Here is an 18,339-nt window from a genome sequence, read left to right on the forward strand (position 1 = left end):
TGGTGCCATCACGGCTGATGTCCCACTTTGTTGGGCGTTTTTTGGTCATCGCAACAAATACTCTAGATGCCTCGGTAACAACTCTGTGAAGTTTTGAGTGGTCGAGAACCAACCATGTGGCGTGCAACAAAAACTCGTTGAAAATAAAGGTTTGAAGTTGACAACAGAACTTCGAGAAGAGGAATAATCAATTATTTACCAAGGTATGATAATAATATAATATCGAAGTCTTATATAGTGCACGTATCTACCAATATACTCATATTGTTGCACGATTTGATAGGGGTCCGTGGGTTTTGTACACCCTCGGGTGCCATCCCCCCCCCCCCCCCGGGTGTACCAAACGCCATTGACCCCGTCACAGCGTGCAGCAATTGTATACTGATCACAGTCGCCATGGGGAAAGAATGACACAATACTCCCACCAAAAAGGTGGGCTATAACCTGTGCGTAATTTCGTAAACCCAAGCACAACAACTTTTTAAGCACGAAAGGTATTGTAGGCAGAAACAGGTTACGGGCAAAAAAATCACAAGTTGTTTACTGGTGCCCCACTATATTTTTGCTTCGCATAACAAATTGTCAAGCAGTATTTTAGTCTATTCAAAAGCAGCTGAAGAACGACGCTATTTATTCTAGGCCTATAATAAACATTTAAAAATGTTTAAATGGTCCCGTTTTTTAGGAAACCAAATTCGAGCTACGTTTTGCTTCATGTATGTTTTGGATGCCCCACACTGGAGAGGAGACATTTGCTGGTCTCCATCCAGCCACTTACCCCCCTTCCCTCCCCTGGCAGTCTACCCCTTTGTCTCAGACTGTCACGACTACAACACTGAACTGGCAAGCATGCGGAAATGTGATCAATTATGATTGTTTCCAAAGAAAGGAAAAATGGTCTTTAAAAAAAAGCCAAACACAGTAAACACTAAAACAACAACAACAACAACAACAACAATGCCTCTATTGAGCCTAACCATCTTTCGGCGTTTATTTTGCTGGATCCAACTTCAAGATCCAGCAATAATTTAGTGTTATCAACTTCAAAATCCAGCAAAATAAACGATGAACGATGGTAAGGCCATAGAGGAATAATGTGTTATTTATACCTCCTCACGATCATGGTTATAGACCTATCTGGTAAAAAAAAAGGCTATTACACGACAAATTCCTTTAACTTCATTATTATGTGGAGTTTAAAGCCTATCACGAGACCATTTTAAAGTAACCTTTTTAATTTTGATTGATAAATCCTTCATATTTCATTGAACTCGTTAGTAACACCCATGCAGGAAGAAAGAGCCGGGTTTAAAACTCTTTTACGGATGCCGGTGGCGTTTTGCCTGGACTTTAAAAAAAAAATGCCGACGTTTACTAAAGTTAAACAGATCAAGTTTCAAGTGGTTTCTCCGGGCTATTGATGGGAAAACCCTCGTGTAGGGTAAACAGTCCCGCTGGGAAAAAAACTCCGGTTGACTCAAATTAACGTGGTCTGCAACAACCGGTTCTTCGAATAAAAAAGTTGTGGTCTTTAAAACGACACATTAAATAAAAAATGTGCGAAAACACTTACTGTTATCATTAATATTAAATCCAAGTCTGACCCTGAGACTCATCGGTTTTGGGAATCGCGGACTTTGTGGTTTTCGGGGTCAGAGTCTAACATTTGGTAAAATCATAGAGTAAGGATGGTAAAATATATAAAAAGAATTTGCTTTGAAGAAAAATCAATCACACAGCAGATGAGTTGAGCCGTGGCAAACAGCGTTAACAATTTGGTAAGTGGAAACCGTAAGCCTGCTAAAGAGCAGTTATTATCTTTTTGATGTTAAAACAAATCATTATTTAAGGGAGGGAAGGTAGGCATACAGAGGTCCTCTACTTTGGATGATCATTCTTAAAATTAATGTTAATATCCCTTGGTTAGAGCCTACATCAGCTTTCGATGGTATTTTTTAAGCATTTTGAGATATCGGTTTTCATGGCAGTAAAATTTTTGAATCTGAGAAGTTTTACTGTTTAAAGGCAGTGGACACTATTGGTAATTACTCAAAATAATTATTATCATAAAACCTTTCTTGATTACGAGCAATAGGGAGAGGTTGATAGTTTAAAACATTGTGAGAAACAGCTCCCTCTGAAGTGACGTGGTTTTCGAGAAAGAAGTAATTTTCCACGAATTTGATTTCGAGACCTCAAGTTTAGAACTTGAGGTCTCAAAATCAAGCATCAGAAAGCACACAACTTCGTGTGACAAGGGTGTTTTTTTCTGTTATTATTATCTCGCAACTTCGACGACCGATTGAGCTAAAATTTTCACAGGTTTGTTATTTTATGCATATGTTGAGATACACAAACTGTGCAGACTAGTCTTTGACAATTACCAATAGTGTCCACTGTCTAATAAAGGGACACATTGTCTCAATCGGTCGAGTTCATGAAAAGGTGTTTGAAACCGATTGTTATGAAATCTATAGGCTTATGTTCTAGGAAGATATTTTAAAAGTAATATCGAAATTGCATGCTTTTTCTTTACTTTGAGAACTAACACGGTAGGTGATTTATGGAGTCAAAAACTCGACTCCACTAAATGGCGTGCCACGTTAGTTAAGGAAAACCATGCAATTTCGATGCATATTTGTCTGGCTCATTATATTTCAAAACGTCTTGAAAACCAAACGCGTTTCATAACAAACGTTTTCAAACGCTTTTCAATGACCAACCGGCCCGATCCAAAGCACTGACGAGTGGGAAAGCGCGCGGAGGCAAGGCCCGAAAATAAGCCAAAATAGCTTTTGTGAAGATATATCGCCGCGGTTACGCAGCAGTTGACTAATAATTGGAGTGGTGGCTTTTTGCAATCGGTCAACGTTAGGGATCGGTGGTGGCTTTTTGCAGTTGGTCAACTTTAGGGATCGGTGATGGCTTTTTGTAATCGGTCAACTTCAGGGATCGGTGATGGCTTTTTGCATGCGGTCAACTTTAGTGATCGGTGGTGGCTTTTTGCAATCAGTCAACTTTAGGGATCGGTGATGGCTTTTTGCAATCAGTCAACTTTAGGGATCGGTGATGGCTTTTTGCAATCGGTCAACTTTAGGGATCGGTGGTGGCTTTTTGCAATCGGTCAACTTTTGCAACCGGTGATGGGATTTTGGGATATCCGAATTTTGCGTCCGGTCGGTGCAGGCCTACTTCAAAACCTATGATTGTGTAGATTGTGGATATTAGTTGTTGTTATTTTCTAGTTCACACCACCATGGAGGAATAAATTACACTCACCAGCGGGTTGACTGACTTGCCAAACATTTTTAGAAGAGTACCATTTTATAACTTTGTAAGGGGGAACGCAACAAACATCAAATTAATCCGCTCTTTCTAAAAATATAATAATAATAATAACAAATGGCCGGGTAGGAGAGGGTGTGGAAGGGTTATCTATGTCCCACAATTGGTTGTCGTCTTCCGGAAATGGTGTATGCCGGGGAAATACAAATATTTATATTCAGTGAAGGGAAATGTTTTTGAACAAGAGTCTCTACCGATAGTTTTGTGTGTAAGGGGAAATCTGAAATCATACAAGTAGCCCCGTGTAAACAGACCCGGAGGTGAGAACATTATGACTACACAAAAACCGTTTTGATGGAAAACTTTATTGTGATATTGTGATATATATTGTAATGAACTTTTTTATTGCAAAGTAATTTCATTTAAATTTAATATATTTGATATACTTTTTGCATTTTTATTTTATTATATATCACAATAGAGGTTTTCTACCGTTTTGTTATATATCACAATAGAGGTTTTCTACCATTTTGCCAAAATGTTGTGCCGCCAACAAACCAGTAGACAGATGACAGAAAGTAAAACTTTCATTATCAGACGAAAATGCAACCAGCATTTTAACTCGTAAGTTTTTATTAATAAAATAAAAATGCAAAAAGTATATCAAATATATTAAATTTAAATGAAATTACTTTGCAATAAAAAAGTTAATTACAATAAAGTGTAGTTGTCCATGATAAACACAAAACATAAAAAATGAAAAAACAGCAGCAATGAATAAATCAAATTAAAAATGCTATGTAAAAACCAATAAAATAATAAAGGAGGTATACATTTTAGAATTTTGTTTTATTAATAGTATTCGGTTTCTCAAAATGCCGGTACCATCAGGAGTCGATTTCACAGAGAGTTAGGCCTAGTCCTAACTTAGGACATAGTCCTTGGAGATATAAGAAACGTATGGCTAGTCCTAAGTTAGGACGAATAACTCTTCCTAACTCAAGATAAGACTAGTCTTAACTCTTTGTGAAATCCACCCCAGCTTCAATAACTTGCATGGGCTAATTCCTTTTTAAATATCAAGTCGGTTTAGTAATTAGAACATATTTCTTTACCGTTTTGCCAAAGCCAGTATTGGCATGATTGCCCCCGAAAAGGTTTTCTATATGACACCATTTTGACCAAAATGGTGTGCAGCTACAAAACCAGTATTGGCTCAATGAGAGGTTTTCTGCCTGTTTTCCCAAATGGTGTGCCACAAAACCAGTATTGGACCACTGCAGGTTTTCTACCACTTTCCCAAAATGGTGCACCGCTACAAAACCAGCATTGGCCCATTAAAGGTTCATCATTTTGCCGAAACGGTGTGCCGCACAAAACCAATATTGGCCAAGACAGGCAAACCTCCGTCCTAACTAAAATAGTTTGCCTCTATAAAACGACATTGGCCCAGTGTGGGCACTTTACTAACAAGGACATGGCGCTTGACCGGAAGAAGGCCAGCACTGGCCCAATTCTGGCTCAATATCATCATCATAATTAACGGCACCGTATCGAAACTCGACGCCGGTACATGCCACCATTGGCCCGATACTGTATTGTTTGTTAGGCTATAACTGAAAAAAGGTTTGAACATAGGTTGTGAAGTTCTTGGGATATTGTCCCACTTCCGGTTGACCTGGAAGTAGAGCTAGGTCAATATGGGGGCCAAATTTTGTTAAGGTTAATCCTTAATGCTCAAAGAGTCTCTAAGTAAAAAAGGGGTTGAAAATTAGTTGTGTAGTTCTTGAGGTATGGTCCAACTTCCGGTTGACCCTGAAGTAGAGGTCAACAAGGGGACACATTTTTCAAAGTTAATATTTAACACAAAGGAGTGTGCAACTGAAAATAAAGTTTGAAAATCGGTTGTATAGTTCTTGAGATATGGTCCCACTTCCGGTTGACCCGGAAGTAGAGGTCAACACGGGGTCGCAGAAACTGGAACAAGTTTGAAATAGGTTGTATAGGTCTTGAGATCTGGTCCTAATTCAGGTTGACCCGAAAATAGAGGTCAACATGGGGTCACGGTTTTCCAAACGAAAAAATTTAAAAGGAGTCTATAACTGAAACAAAAAATGAAGATTGATTGTGTAGTATAACTGAAACAAAAAATGGGCCAACTTTCGGTTGACCCGGAAGTATACTTCTTGAGATACGGCGCTCTACTAAGATTTACTAATTAAATATGCAAATGAAGATCACAAGGTTAATTAATTAATAATTTAAAACAAAATTACGTTTAGAGTAAAGCTTATTTTCAAGCTTCAATTTTATATAAGATTTAACTCTTTTATCTTTATACTTTATACAGCCCCCCCCCCCCCCTAAATCAAGAACTTTATATAGTACGTTTTTCGCTTTGGATTCAATTAATACGTGCCTCTCCGTTTATTACAAGGAAATATTTGTATAATACTTTACCTAGCCTTTTATAAAACGTGTTGAGTGCGTCCCGGTCTGTGTTTGTCCATCACATTCATGCGATATGTAAATCTGTGAACTTTTATTCTTCTTTTTCTGCTCCGAAAGTGTATAATGCAGGCTTTAAAATGGGGACCAATGATTCGCTTCCATTTAAGCCGTCTTTTGTCCGGTAGTCAGGTGAGAGTGATGTTTTGGACTTGTGAACAATGACGTCATTGTTCACATTATGATTTCTTCGGAACACGGATCTGACACTCCGACGCGTCGGGTCAATTTGTATTGTGAAATCCACAACGAGAATACAATGTTGGCTAAGACGATTTTGCATAATTAGACAACGCGACTCGAAGGAGTTCAAGGCTGTTGGTAATGTTGGCTACGACCACGCGTGCGGGTGTGCAAAACTACTTTCTCCGTCATTGGGTAATAATTTTACTCTTGCGAAAAAAAGCTAAGACCAACAGTTAAATCTAGTCTGCTGATGTTGGAAAAAATCTGCGTCCTTTGTGGCATTTCGTTTCTGGTTATACTGGAGATCATGCAGTTTTCCCGAAGGTTTGTAATTCTTACAACTAATTTTTTTTTTAGTGGAAGTCCTAGACACTGTAACTGCTTGACTGAAATGTTGTGCTATATATGCGGCGGTAGGGCCATGACGTTTGAACCTTCTTTTCAGAAGTTTCTTTGTATAAATCCCCTACAGAAAACCTAAACATTTCATACGCTCACTGTAGGTTATGGAGCCATACAGTATTGATATTGCCAGACAGTATTGATATTGTCAGGCGTGGTTTAAAACTATGGAAATAAAGGTATAGGTTGTCATTCAGGCACACCTGTGACAATATTTAAAATAAAATCAAACATTTAACATGCTTTTCATCTCGTTTTCTCGAATTTGACCGAGAAAACCTATATTAAGTATTATATAACACCCAAGCAGATCCTTGCCATTTGATTGGAGGATTGTCCGTCACGTGATAGCAAATAAAAGTACCATTGCACGCTGAGTCACTCACCGTGCTTTTTCGTTCCATCCGAAAAGTACCATTGCACGCTGGCAGCGTGCAATGGTATTTTTCGGATGGAACGAAAAAGCTGAGGAAAAACATCACTGCGTGCGCGTGTCTTTGGTAACGCAGCATGTGTTCTGCAAGAAGGCATAGTAAAATTACTAGCATTCGGCTTCTACAGTTGAAATTGTTTGTTTTGAAAGTTGTATCTTTCAATCAAAATTACAAAGTTCAACTTGGATGTTATATAAAACAAATAATGAATGTTTTTCATTCGTGCAATGGTGCGAATATGTTCATTCGTTGAAAGCTGGAATGTTCCATTCAACTCGGCTCCGCCTCGTTGAATAGAACATTCCATCTTTCAACTCATGAACATATTCGCACCATTGCACTCATAAACATTCATTATGTGTATAAAAGTGCCTTGAGCGGTACTGGGTAACGGATAATGCGCGCCATAAAGAAGCCGCTGCTGTAATTATTATTTAGTACGTACGACGACGTGTGTGGTGGTAGGTCTACATTCTGAATTCAGACACACGCAACAGTATAGTATCTGGTTATCCTTCGAATGTTTCGAAAAGTGCTACAAATAATAGTTTTCTCGGTCAATTTCGGAAAAAGAGCAGCCAATTTAACCACCAGCATTCTCTATTTCGCGCGAAATCGAATGCTACTGAAAAGGGTCACTCGATTTCGTTTTATGATTACTCAAATGTAATGTTGCGTCATTCGATTTAACAAAATGATCATTCAAGTTAACAATTCGTCAAACCAGCATTCAAATTCGCAGACGCTTCTTGAGGCTCGGTGTCACGAAAAAGAATGACGATACGCTAAATTGATCGATACGCCGAATTTGATCGAGAAAACCTATAGTTTTTATATTAAATATCCGGTATATGCTTTCTTTTTTTGCATGATATTTGCAGACTTTTTTGAGAGAACTTCATTCACAAATTCAAAAGAAACTTTCACCGCAATGGAGACATCGAGCAAAATGAACGGCGTTGTTATCGACGGATACGGCGGTCCGGAGGTTCTCAAGCACCGGTCCGATGTGGACGTTCCGACACTGGGAGCAAAACAGGTAGGAATAATTGTTTTCCCTATATTTAAAAAAAAAAAAATTTTTAACGAAACTTCTCAGAAACTTTGCATTATTTCGGCTAAGTTTTAAGTTGAGCTTGTTTGTAGATATTGTTTCAAGTCACACTTTGAATGCCCTCTAGTGTTTAATTCACACTTTAAAGTTAGATATAGTGCCTAACAATTTCCCAAACAAAGAAGATCAATCTTGGCCACAATTCCTCATTGTTTTACCAGGAGCTCAAATTTAATATGCAAAAAAAAATTCATGAAATTCATAGACTTATTTATTGACAACTCATACCGAAGACACGTGAAATGAGGGGAATATTAATTTGTAGGGTGTCATATTGTCATGGCCGAGTGGTTTGTTAGAGCATCAAATTCAAGTTCTGGTGGTTAAGTCATCTGGGCGTCGGTTCGGGTCCCGGTCTCGACACACAAGATGCTTCACCACACCTAGGGGTATAAATGGCTACCTGATATAACTCTTAAAAACTAAAAAGTTGAATCCAACACTTGCATCAGTTCGGTGAGTGACTACACTTTGAAAGTGTTGAATTCAGCATTTTGTATGTCAAAGACACTGGACAATATTGGTAATTGTCGAAGACTAGTCTTCCCAGTTGGTGTATCTCAACATGAAACTAACAAACCTGTGAAAATTTGAGCTCAATTGGTTGTCGAAGTTGCGAGATAATTATGGATGAAAAACACCTTTGTCACACGAAGTTGTGTGTTTTCAGATGCTTGATTTCGAGACACAACATTCTAAATCTTAGGTCTTGAAATCAAATTCGTGGAAAATTACTTCTTTCTCGAAAACTACGTCACTTCCGAGGGAGCTGTTTCTCACAATGTTCTATACTATATCAACCTCTCCCCATTACTCGTAATCAAGAAAGGTTTTATGGTAATAATTATTTGAGTAACAACCAATAGTGTCCACTGCCTTTAAATCCAGCATTCTAAAGTATTCGGCCAACAATTTAAGTGCCAGTTTAAGCGATTCAAATTTTTTTTTAAAGAAATGTTGAAATAACAGATAAATTATTGAATTAACCCTTTTTTTATCAGAACTTTAAAATGCTTAATTTAAGAAACAAAACCCTGGATCCAACACTTTCAAAACGTCACTTATACTGATTGTTGCCAAATTTACATTACGTACAGCTTGACCATTGAATGACGTTGTACTAATGTCAGCATAATGCATCAAAAATTACACAATATTACGTGTAACTAACTACTTAATTCCGACGCCAAATTGATGTAAAAAATTGACCATTAAATGACGTTTAACTGATATCAATAATTAGACGCCAAAATGACATCGCAGGTTGACCTTAATATGACGTTATTTTAATGTCCGCGTATGACTTCAAAATGACATCTGACCATGACCAAAATATAACATCTACATATGACCAAATAACGACGTCTAAATAACGTCAATAGTTTCACACCTCACTGACGTCTCACTAGTGTTCATAGGTTTTGGAGGTACGTCGGCCGGTCGACTACGTCAGAGCCAATGAACAGCTCTCCCTGGGTAGCTACACCCACAATTTACATTCACGACGAACGAAAATATGTCATAATGTTGAGGCCTTTATACAAAAAATTTCCCTCCGAAAACGTTTCATCAAACACTATTTCAATTCACTTTTTATTTTTACGCTTTATTATAAGTGTTAAGGGGAAAAAGTTTTATTAAAAATAAATAAAAGTCAGATTTAAAAACCAACAATTATTCACACTTTTTTTTGTTGGGGGGGGGGGGGGGGGGATTGCAAATTACTATGGTAATTTTTAAAATGTCATAAAAAACATTGTGAATAAAATGAAGACAACTTCTGGCTATAGAGTCATACACAGACTCTCACAGAACACTTGCAGTCACTGCAGATATTTATACCACGTGTGGCTTCACCGGGAAACCATTTTTTCTCGTTTGCCTTGAAAACAGGAAAAAAAACTCAAAACAAATGGGACCGGTTGAAGTCATTGAAGATCGGTGTGTGGTGTGAACATTTCAATGTCCATCAAGTTTTAATTTATGTTTCCATACTTAATATAAACAAATGAAGATAATCAGGGCAGGGCATCGGTTGATATATCGCATCATTATTTTTTCCCAATTCAAAGAAAATGGCATAATACCGTGAAAACTGGTGAGAGGAGGATATAAGAACCTGTTATTTTTTTTAACCCGTTTTCTTCTCCAGATTCTGGTGAAGATAAAGTCAGCAGGCATCAATTCGGTTGAGAGCAGAGTACGTCAGGGACTGTTCATGACGAGCCTGTTTAAACCCCAGAGTATTATGGGCTTAGACGGCAGTGGAGTCGTGGAACAAGTCGGTGGTGAAGTCACCAAATTCAAGGTAACTCGTTAAAGAATAATTACCATAAAATATTCCACAAGAACATCTTCTACTCCCTTCCAAGTATATAGTGCAGACTTCAATGGTGTGAAGATATTTAAAACACACTGATGTGAGGTTGGTGCGAGCGCCGTCCAAAATAATTGTGCGCAGGAAAACAAAATAAATCGCATACATGCAGAATGTACAATGTATGTACATGTATAGTTAGGTTTATCCTGTAATTACTACTTTTTCATAAAAAAAAATAAAATAAAAAAGGAATATCTCATTTTGAGTAAGGTAAATACTATTTTACTTCATAACAAACTAAAAAGTGGTGGCAAGGTACGGACAATTTTCTCTCCTATGTGAAGAGGAGTAAATTGCACCTAAAACATATTGCTCAAGAGTGCCATAACCGAAATTTGAACCCACACCCCAATACTGTCCACGACTTTTAAACTTATATCAAACACCTGGAATCCACTGAAAATTATCTGTCCTTTTATCCTGCCGGGGACCTAGCTTTTTGGTGAAGAGATCAGCTGCAAGGAATTCGAACCCACAGCTTCACCAGAAGTTGAGTTTGGTTCACTTATATACATTTATCTTATTTCAGCCTGGCGATAGAGTTTACGTGCTCTGTGGACGCACAGGAACCTACGCAGAATACACCCTAACCAATGAAGATAACTTGTACCCGCTTCACGATAAGCTGAGCTTTAACGAGGGCGCTATTATTCCGATTCCTTACTTCACAGCACACAGGGCCTTGGTCAAGAGGTAAGTTTGAATGTAAGGAGGGGATTCTCCTCAAGACGAGCAGAGTATACTGATGTTTGAAACGTCGATACCCAACCGGCTCTTTTGAGAGCCAACACTCATCCTAAGAGGTGTACACATGGTTGTACCCGCAAGTTTACTATTTATTTATAGTTTCTTCCTATTTCTCCACACATGCAAAGTTTCAAACAATACTTAAGGAGGGGATGCTGGGGAGGCGTGCAGGGGAGGGGTTGTGAAGGACGGTGGTGTGAAGAAGCGGGAGGGGAGGGGAGGGGGGGTGAAGGAAGCATGATGTGGATGTGTGGGAATGTGTGGGATGCGGAAAGTGGGATAAGTGGGGGTGGGGGAGTTGGAGGTGGGAGGAGCCTGTTGAATGTCCAAAAAAGAGGGAGGGGTTATATATTTTTGTATTTTTTTTTACACATACCACATACATTGATAGACTGATGTGTGTTAGCACTGTATACTCGGTACTTGTTTGAGTTCTGTGACAGAATTCACAGGCATGTTGTTATTACATGGGTGGGATTGGAACCCACAACCTTTGCAATTCTACAGCAGTGTCATACCGGTTACACCACTGCGATTGCCTGGTAGCTAGTGGCAGAGCGAATCATAAACATGCGTATTGTATTTGTAATTAAAAAAGTTAGAAAATAAGCAATGGCATTTTCAAAGCTGCAAAGCTTTTTTTTTATGAATCAAAGCATCTTTTGTTGAAGACATTTTTTCTGGAGTGGAGTGCTCAATTATAAAGCACACTGTATCCTTCATTCAAACTCAAACTTAATTCAAGATTTTTGTTATATCAGGGCAAGAATCGAGAAAGGAGAGTCAGTTCTTATCCAAGGAGCGAGCGGACAGGTAAAAATCTCCAAGACTAACTGATTATTGGAAAGATGTACAGTCAAATATATATTGGAATCTTTTTTTAGTTCAATGGTTTAAAAGGAATTACTGTGGTGAGAGTATGAGAGCGATCACCCCAAAATGATTTGGCGCTTTATAAATATTTTTTTTTTAAATTATTATTATTAAAATATGAGTAGGGTAGATGGCCTTAGCTTTCGATCCAAATCTTCTTCAGAGGCATAAAACAAGTACAAACAAATACATATCCATTTATAGAAAAAGAGAGGGGAAAGGGATTAAGGGAAGGATCCAGGAAAAAGCGGGAAACTTACAGCCAATCAAAGTTTCTATTTCAGAAACAATTGATGGCTATGAACCAATAGCAGTAAAGTGGCGTGGACAAAGGATGTTTTGTATGAAAGGATGGATTTCTGGATCATAAAAGTGGTAAATGCATTGTTCGATAACAATGCAGGGAAACATGAAAGGGTAGGATTAGAGAGCAAGTTGCATCATGATGCAACTAACAATGGTTGATTAATAAAGATTAGCAAATCAAAGGTAGGGTGATATTAAGAATAGGTGTGAGGGACCTTATTATTATTATTTGTATATTATTGAAGGAAAACTCTTTGGACTTTGGCACTGTGATCACTGGTTAGACTGCAGGACTTGCAATCACAAGGTTGTGTGTTCGAATCCAGCTGAACTTACCACTGATTTCACAATGACTATAATAAGTAGGGTTGTCGTCTAGTTACTGAATGAAGTTAACAATTTTGTGCCATTCATAATCATAGACTAAACCAATGTTTGTTTGAGAGAATTTGGCTGTTGCCAGCTTGGCGTTTGCATTTATATCTCCTTTTGGGAGCTTTTCCAATTTCCTTTGTTGGGAAGATAATCTACACAAACAAACAAACAAAAAAAGCAAACAAACAAACAAACAAACGACCTCTGGTTTCTCATATCCATTGTACTGAATGGTCAAACTTCTTTAACGCATTTAAATGAGATGTCAGATTTGATCAACCCAATACATCAAAATCAATCGTCTTAAATCGGGTTCACTTTATTATCCAAATACTGAATGCAGGTTGGTCTAGCATGCATTCAGATAGCACGTGCTTTTGGAGCAACTACTATCGTCGGCACAGCGGGTACACCAGAGGGACGAAACCTGGTAATGAAGCAAGGCGCAGACTTCGCCATTGACTACAGAGCGGAAGACTTCAAGGACCAGATGAAGGTATGACATTATTATATAACACCCAAGCAGATCTTTGCCATTTGTATTGGAGGACTGTCCGTCACATGATAGCAAGTAAACGTACGCTACGTCATTCACCGTGCATTTTTCGTTCCATCCAATTTGTTCTATTGCAATTTGTTCTATAAATGAGTTCCTGCCAGGGTAGATGTTGATATTGTGTATGAAAAGCCACAAGCGCCTTTCACGCATACTCCCAAGAGCTGAGAATAAAGGGGTGTTATTGGCCCTATGACCAGGGCACTAATGTAAAGCGCATTGATACGGTTATTGTGAAATGCACTGTATAAGAATTTGTTGTTATTATTATAATTATGAATTATAATTTTCAGACTGCCTTTGCAGACAAGAACATTGACGTCATTATCGAGATGAACTGTGACACCAATATAGCACTGGATATGGACATCATTGGTCAAGGTGGTCGTATTGTTGTAAGTCAAAAAAATTAATTGTAAGAAAAATTCTTTATCTGTGAATGAAACAACTGTTCACAAAAATCACTGACCTACCAACTGAGCTATCTAGCGGGTGGTCTCCCAATTATGTCAATATATTTGTTCTTTTGGGCCAGTCAGAAGCCGTAACCGTTACCTGTAGCCAGGGATCACACTCAATTTCATGATACAACCTGGGAAGTGGAAGCCAGGGGATCACTTCAATGGGATGCAATTTTTTATTTCAAATATCAAGTAAAAACTACAAGGGAAACTGACTGGTCAAGCGTTACCAAGTCAGATTCCCTTGTGCTTCATAATACTATAGGTTTTCTCGGTCAAAGTCGGCAAATGAGCAGCCATTTTCAATTTCATGCGTCTGAATTAAAGCTGTTTTGCCTCTCCAGTTGTTACTGCGTTTGAAATTCAGAATTCGGCCATTCACTTTCGTTTTGAGTCGAGTCAAATTCCTTTAGCACTCTGTTCAATTTAGCGTATCGTCATTCTTTTTCGTGACAAACACGCCTCAAGAAGCGTCTGCAAAATTGAATGCTGCTTTGATGAATTGTTAAATTGAATGATTATTTTGTTAAATCGAATGACACACCATTACATTTGACTAATCATAAAACGAAATCAAATGACCCTTCTCAGTAGCATTCGATTTCGCGCGAAATAGAATAGCTTGGTGGTTAAGTTGGCTGCTCATTTGCCGAAATTGACCGAGAAAACCTATATTAACATCATTCAAGCAAAACTTCACGAGTCTGAATTGTCTTGAATAAACTTGGCTTTTTCTTTGCTTAGATTGTTGGAAAGAAAGGTGAGGCAAAATGCGATCCCTCCAGGCTGATGTTCAAGGAAGCATTGATGATGGGGAGTGGTCTCCGACTGGCAACTGAGGTAGGAGGGAAACGGACAGAGTCCATCAACTGTTTTAAATGTAAAACCTTGGGATCTTCACTCTCCAACTTCCCTTCTTGTGGTGATGTAGAATGCAAAATCCACAGGTTTCACTCTGTAGACTGAAGGGAAATCCAGCTCCATAAATCTAGTTCTCGACCTACAGGGATGTTGAGAGTCTTAACAGTCTGTTACAACACTGTTGTTGGACTTAACTCTCTGGACCACAGCGAAATCCAGTTCCATAAATCTAGTTCTCTTTCTGTAGTGATGTAGAGTCCAGACGTTGTCTCAAACCCAAAACCATTTTAAGGTTTTCAAAGGCTTCATATACTCAATTGATTAAAGCGAAATCCAGTTCCATAAATCTAGTTCTCTTTCTGTAGTGATGTAGAGTCCAGACATTGTCTCAAACCCAAAACTCTTTTAAGGGTTTCAAAGGCTTCATATACTCAATTGATTAAAGCGAAATCCAGTTCCATAAATCTAGTTCTCTTTCTGTAGTGATACAGAGTCCGTACATTGTCTCAAACCCAAAACCCTTTTAAGGTTTTCAAAGGCTTCATATACTCGATTGATTAAAGCGAAATCCAGTTCCATAAATCTAGTTCTCTTTCTGTAGTGATACAGAGTCCGTACATTGTCTCAAACCCAAAACCCTTTTAAGGTTTTCAAAGGCTTCATATACTCGATTGATTAAAGTGAAATCCAGTTCCATAAATCTAGTTCTCTTTCTGTAGTGATGTAGAGTCCAGACATTGTCTCAAACCCAAAACCCTTTTAAGGGTTTCAAAGGTTTCATATACTCAATTGATTAAAGCGAAATCCAGTTCCATAAATCTAGTTCTCTTTCTGTAGTGATACAGAGTCCGTACATTGTCTCAAACCCAAAACCCTTTTAAGGTTTTCAAAGGCTTCATATACTCGATTGATTAAAGCGAAATCCAGTTCCATAAATCTAGTTCTCTTTCTGTAGTGATACAGAGTCCGTACATTGTCTCAAACCCAAAACCCTTTTAAGGTTTTCAAAGGCTTCATATACTCGATTGATTAAAGTGAAATCCAGTTCCATAAATCTAGTTCTCTTTCTGTAGTAATGTAGAGAGTCTGAAATTGTCTCTAAAGAAATACCTTAGAGGTTTCATTCTCCAGACCAAAGCAAAATCCACTCCCATAAATCTAGTTCTCTTTCTACAGTGATGCAAAGAGTCTGTAAAATGGTCTCAAATGCTACATCTTTAAGACTTCATTCTCTAGACCACAGCTAAGTCCAGTTCTATAACTCTATAGTTCTCTTTCCACAGTGATGGAGCGTTTATGAAGGGTCTCAAATGCATTGCTCTGGATGCTCCACTTTCCATCAAACCAAAGCAAAATCCACTCCCATAAATATAGTTCTCTTTCTACAGTGATGCTAGAGAACTGTCTTGTTTTATATTCCATTACCGCTGAGTAGATTTTGAGAGTTCTACAGACTTCTCTGTTCTGAAAAGAACTGTCCTGCCTTTAACTACTACTTGGAAGGTAGACAATCGGGTTTAAATGTTCTTCTTCTCTTTTGTTTAACACAGGAGGACAGAGAACTGATTGCTAGAGATCTTTATGCAGGCGCGGAGGAGGGATGGTTGCGCCCTCACATCAACAAAGTGTACCCCCTAGAAGAGGCTGGAACAGCCCATTGGGAGATGGAAAATCAGCGAGGAGCTCTAGGAAAGAGCATCATTGCTGTGGAATAAGCCCAGGTCAGGATTCCGCGCCAACTTATATAACAGCAACTATTTTTAAACTCAAGTTATTGGGTATTGTGTGTGTTCTTTCTCGGGTGTCAAACTACTGTCATAAAAATTTTTTTATTTATTGTTAGCGTCAAAGGCAAGCCGTAATATCTTTAGAAAATGTCACGAGCCCCAACTGGATGTCTGTTCCTGTGTACATTGGTTCTGAGTCACTGATTTGTCTTTTTTTATCCAGTTTCTACGGTTTCTTTGTCTTGCCTTGTTTCTTTGTTTGTGTATTAACAAATTTGTGTTCTAGTTTTTTAGTATATTTATTGCTACCGAGTGGATTTCATTCAACAATTTTAATATTGAGGCTGCAAATAATTGTTCTTTTCTTTTGTATAATATTGCATGGTGAGGGGAAAGGGAGATTTTTCAGACACTAGATAGAGGCAAACGTACCTCGTCATTTTTCATAGTTTTTGCAATGGGCATTTTTTGAAAACCGTTGCTTAAAGCCATTGGACACTTTCGGTAAACAGTATTGTCCAAAGGCCCACACTTCGTGTATCACAACTGATATATAAAATAACAAACCTGTGAAAATTTAGGCTCAATCGGTCATCGGGGTCGGGAGAAAATAACGGGAAAACCCACTCTTGTTTCCGCACGTTTTGCCGCGTCATGACATGTGTTTAACATAAATCCGTAATTCTCGCTATATTGTTTTAATGTTTTCTCAAAAAGTAAAGCATTTCATGGAACAATATTTCAAGCGAAGTCTTTCACCATTACCTTCTGTAAACCCTGTAACTTTGTAAATCTGTGAACTTTTTTTTTTTTTTTCTGTACCGAAAGTGTATATTGGCTTTAAAGATATGGGTCTAGCGGAACAAGAAATCAGGGATAATTACATGGCATGTCAGGCGCCCATTCTAGCATCTGAAAAGGATCCCGCTCTTGAGAATGCACAATCTTTTGAGAACAATGAACGTTCCATAGCATCCCCGCTGAAACAATGGAATGCTCCAAACCTCCCCTATAGACCTTTCTAATGCAACGTCACAACCCAAGTTTTTGCAAACCAAGATTGGAAAACAATGGAAAGCCATAAATGCAAAACGAAAACAGATAATTGTTAATCAGTGTTTTTCTGCTTCAACAAAAAAGTAGCTACGTACAACCAAATCATGCTTACCAGAATAAGGCTACCAGCGAAAAATACCATGCCACATGTAACATTTGTGACTGGTATCCTGCTCATTTCCGTGAAGCAGTTAAGCAATGTTTTTCTATTAAGCACAAAAAGCAATGTATGACACTATTTCATGCCTGAATGTTGTATATTTAAAAACATTGCACTTTATATAGTATTTTTGCTCTGACAAATTTATTGTATATTAACTTGTATTTTGACTTTATAATTCTTCTTAAATTGGTTTAGGTCAATCATAATTAGAACCACAACTTCAGGGTTCTTTTATGGATAAAAAGTGATAATTTTTTCACAGCAAATTCAAAAGTTAAGCTTAGATTATTATACACAATAGTGCTCTTAGAAAGATGATACAAATAAAGAAACCTTCATTTGAAAAAAAAAACTATGAAAAAAACTCAAAGCTATCGTTTCTTTTACATCCAAATGTTGGTCAAAATCTTTTGTTACTTGACTATAGATTGTTGAGATTTCATGTGACAAATGTGAATATTCAATTAGTCTTTTGGTCAGTATAGTGATGGCCCCGCTTGCGTAACAAGAGTAAAGACGTGGGATGGGAGGCCCCCAACCCCAAGAAGCCTTGCCCACCAGCCCCCAAACACAAATAAGACCCTCAAAATGCAAAATGAGTGGTTAGATACATGTACATCAAAGAAACTGGACACTATTGGTAATTGTCAAATACCAGTCTTCTCACTTGGTGTATCTCAACATATGCACAAAATAACAAACCTGTAAAAATTTGAACTCAAATGACCGTTGAGTCGGCGAGATAATAACGGGGGGAAAAAAACACCCTTGTCACACGAAGTTGTGTGCTTTCAAATGCTTGATTTCGAGACCTCAAATTCAAATTCTGAGGTCTCGAAATCAAATTCAAATATTTTAGTCAAAAATCACTTCTTTCTCCAAAACTACGTTACTTCAGAGGGAGC

At 38.1% G+C, this 18,339-nt stretch overlaps 1 protein-coding gene across 3 annotated transcripts; it reads left to right on the top strand.

The window, feature by feature from the left end:
• Positions 1 to 1,742: 1,742 nt before the first annotated feature.
• Positions 1,743 to 16,769, top strand: LOC117298855 (quinone oxidoreductase-like). Of its 3 annotated transcripts, none has more exons than XM_033782209.1 (9): positions 1,743 to 1,778; positions 7,697 to 7,854; positions 10,082 to 10,237; positions 10,839 to 11,002; positions 11,818 to 11,869; positions 12,954 to 13,106; positions 13,460 to 13,561; positions 14,372 to 14,467; positions 16,039 to 16,769. In XM_033782209.1, exons 2-9 carry the CDS (start codon positions 7,747 to 7,749, stop codon positions 16,201 to 16,203), a joined length of 996 nt encoding a protein of 331 aa, XP_033638100.1. In that variant the 5' UTR covers positions 1,743 to 1,778; positions 7,697 to 7,746; the 3' UTR covers positions 16,204 to 16,769. The 3 variants fall into 3 exon arrangements, with proteins under 3 accessions (XP_033638100.1, XP_033638099.1, XP_033638098.1); XM_033782208.1 differs by lacking the exon at positions 1,743 to 1,778 and adding an exon at positions 6,124 to 6,303; XM_033782207.1 differs by lacking the exon at positions 1,743 to 1,778 and adding an exon at positions 7,188 to 7,276.
• Positions 16,770 to 18,339: the final 1,570 nt, after the last annotated feature.

This window comes from Asterias rubens, chromosome 13 (genome assembly GCF_902459465.1).
Source record: "Asterias rubens chromosome 13, eAstRub1.3, whole genome shotgun sequence".
NCBI lineage: Eukaryota > Metazoa > Echinodermata > Asteroidea > Forcipulatida > Asteriidae > Asterias > Asterias rubens.

What these genes read in the sequence shown, in the direction of transcription:
- LOC117298855 (XM_033782209.1), top strand. Translation starts at nt 7,747, where the DNA reads ATGGAGACATCGAGCAAAATGAACGGCGTTGTTATCGACGGATACGGC. An exon ending in GTGAAGTCACCAAATTCAAG is followed by an intron (nt 10,238 to 10,838) that starts GTAACTCGTTAA and finishes ATCTTATTTCAG; the next exon opens with CCTGGCGATAGAGTTTACGT. An exon ending in GTCTCCGACTGGCAACTGAG is followed by an intron (nt 14,468 to 16,038) that starts GTAGGAGGGAAA and finishes TGTTTAACACAG; the next exon opens with GAGGACAGAGAACTGATTGC.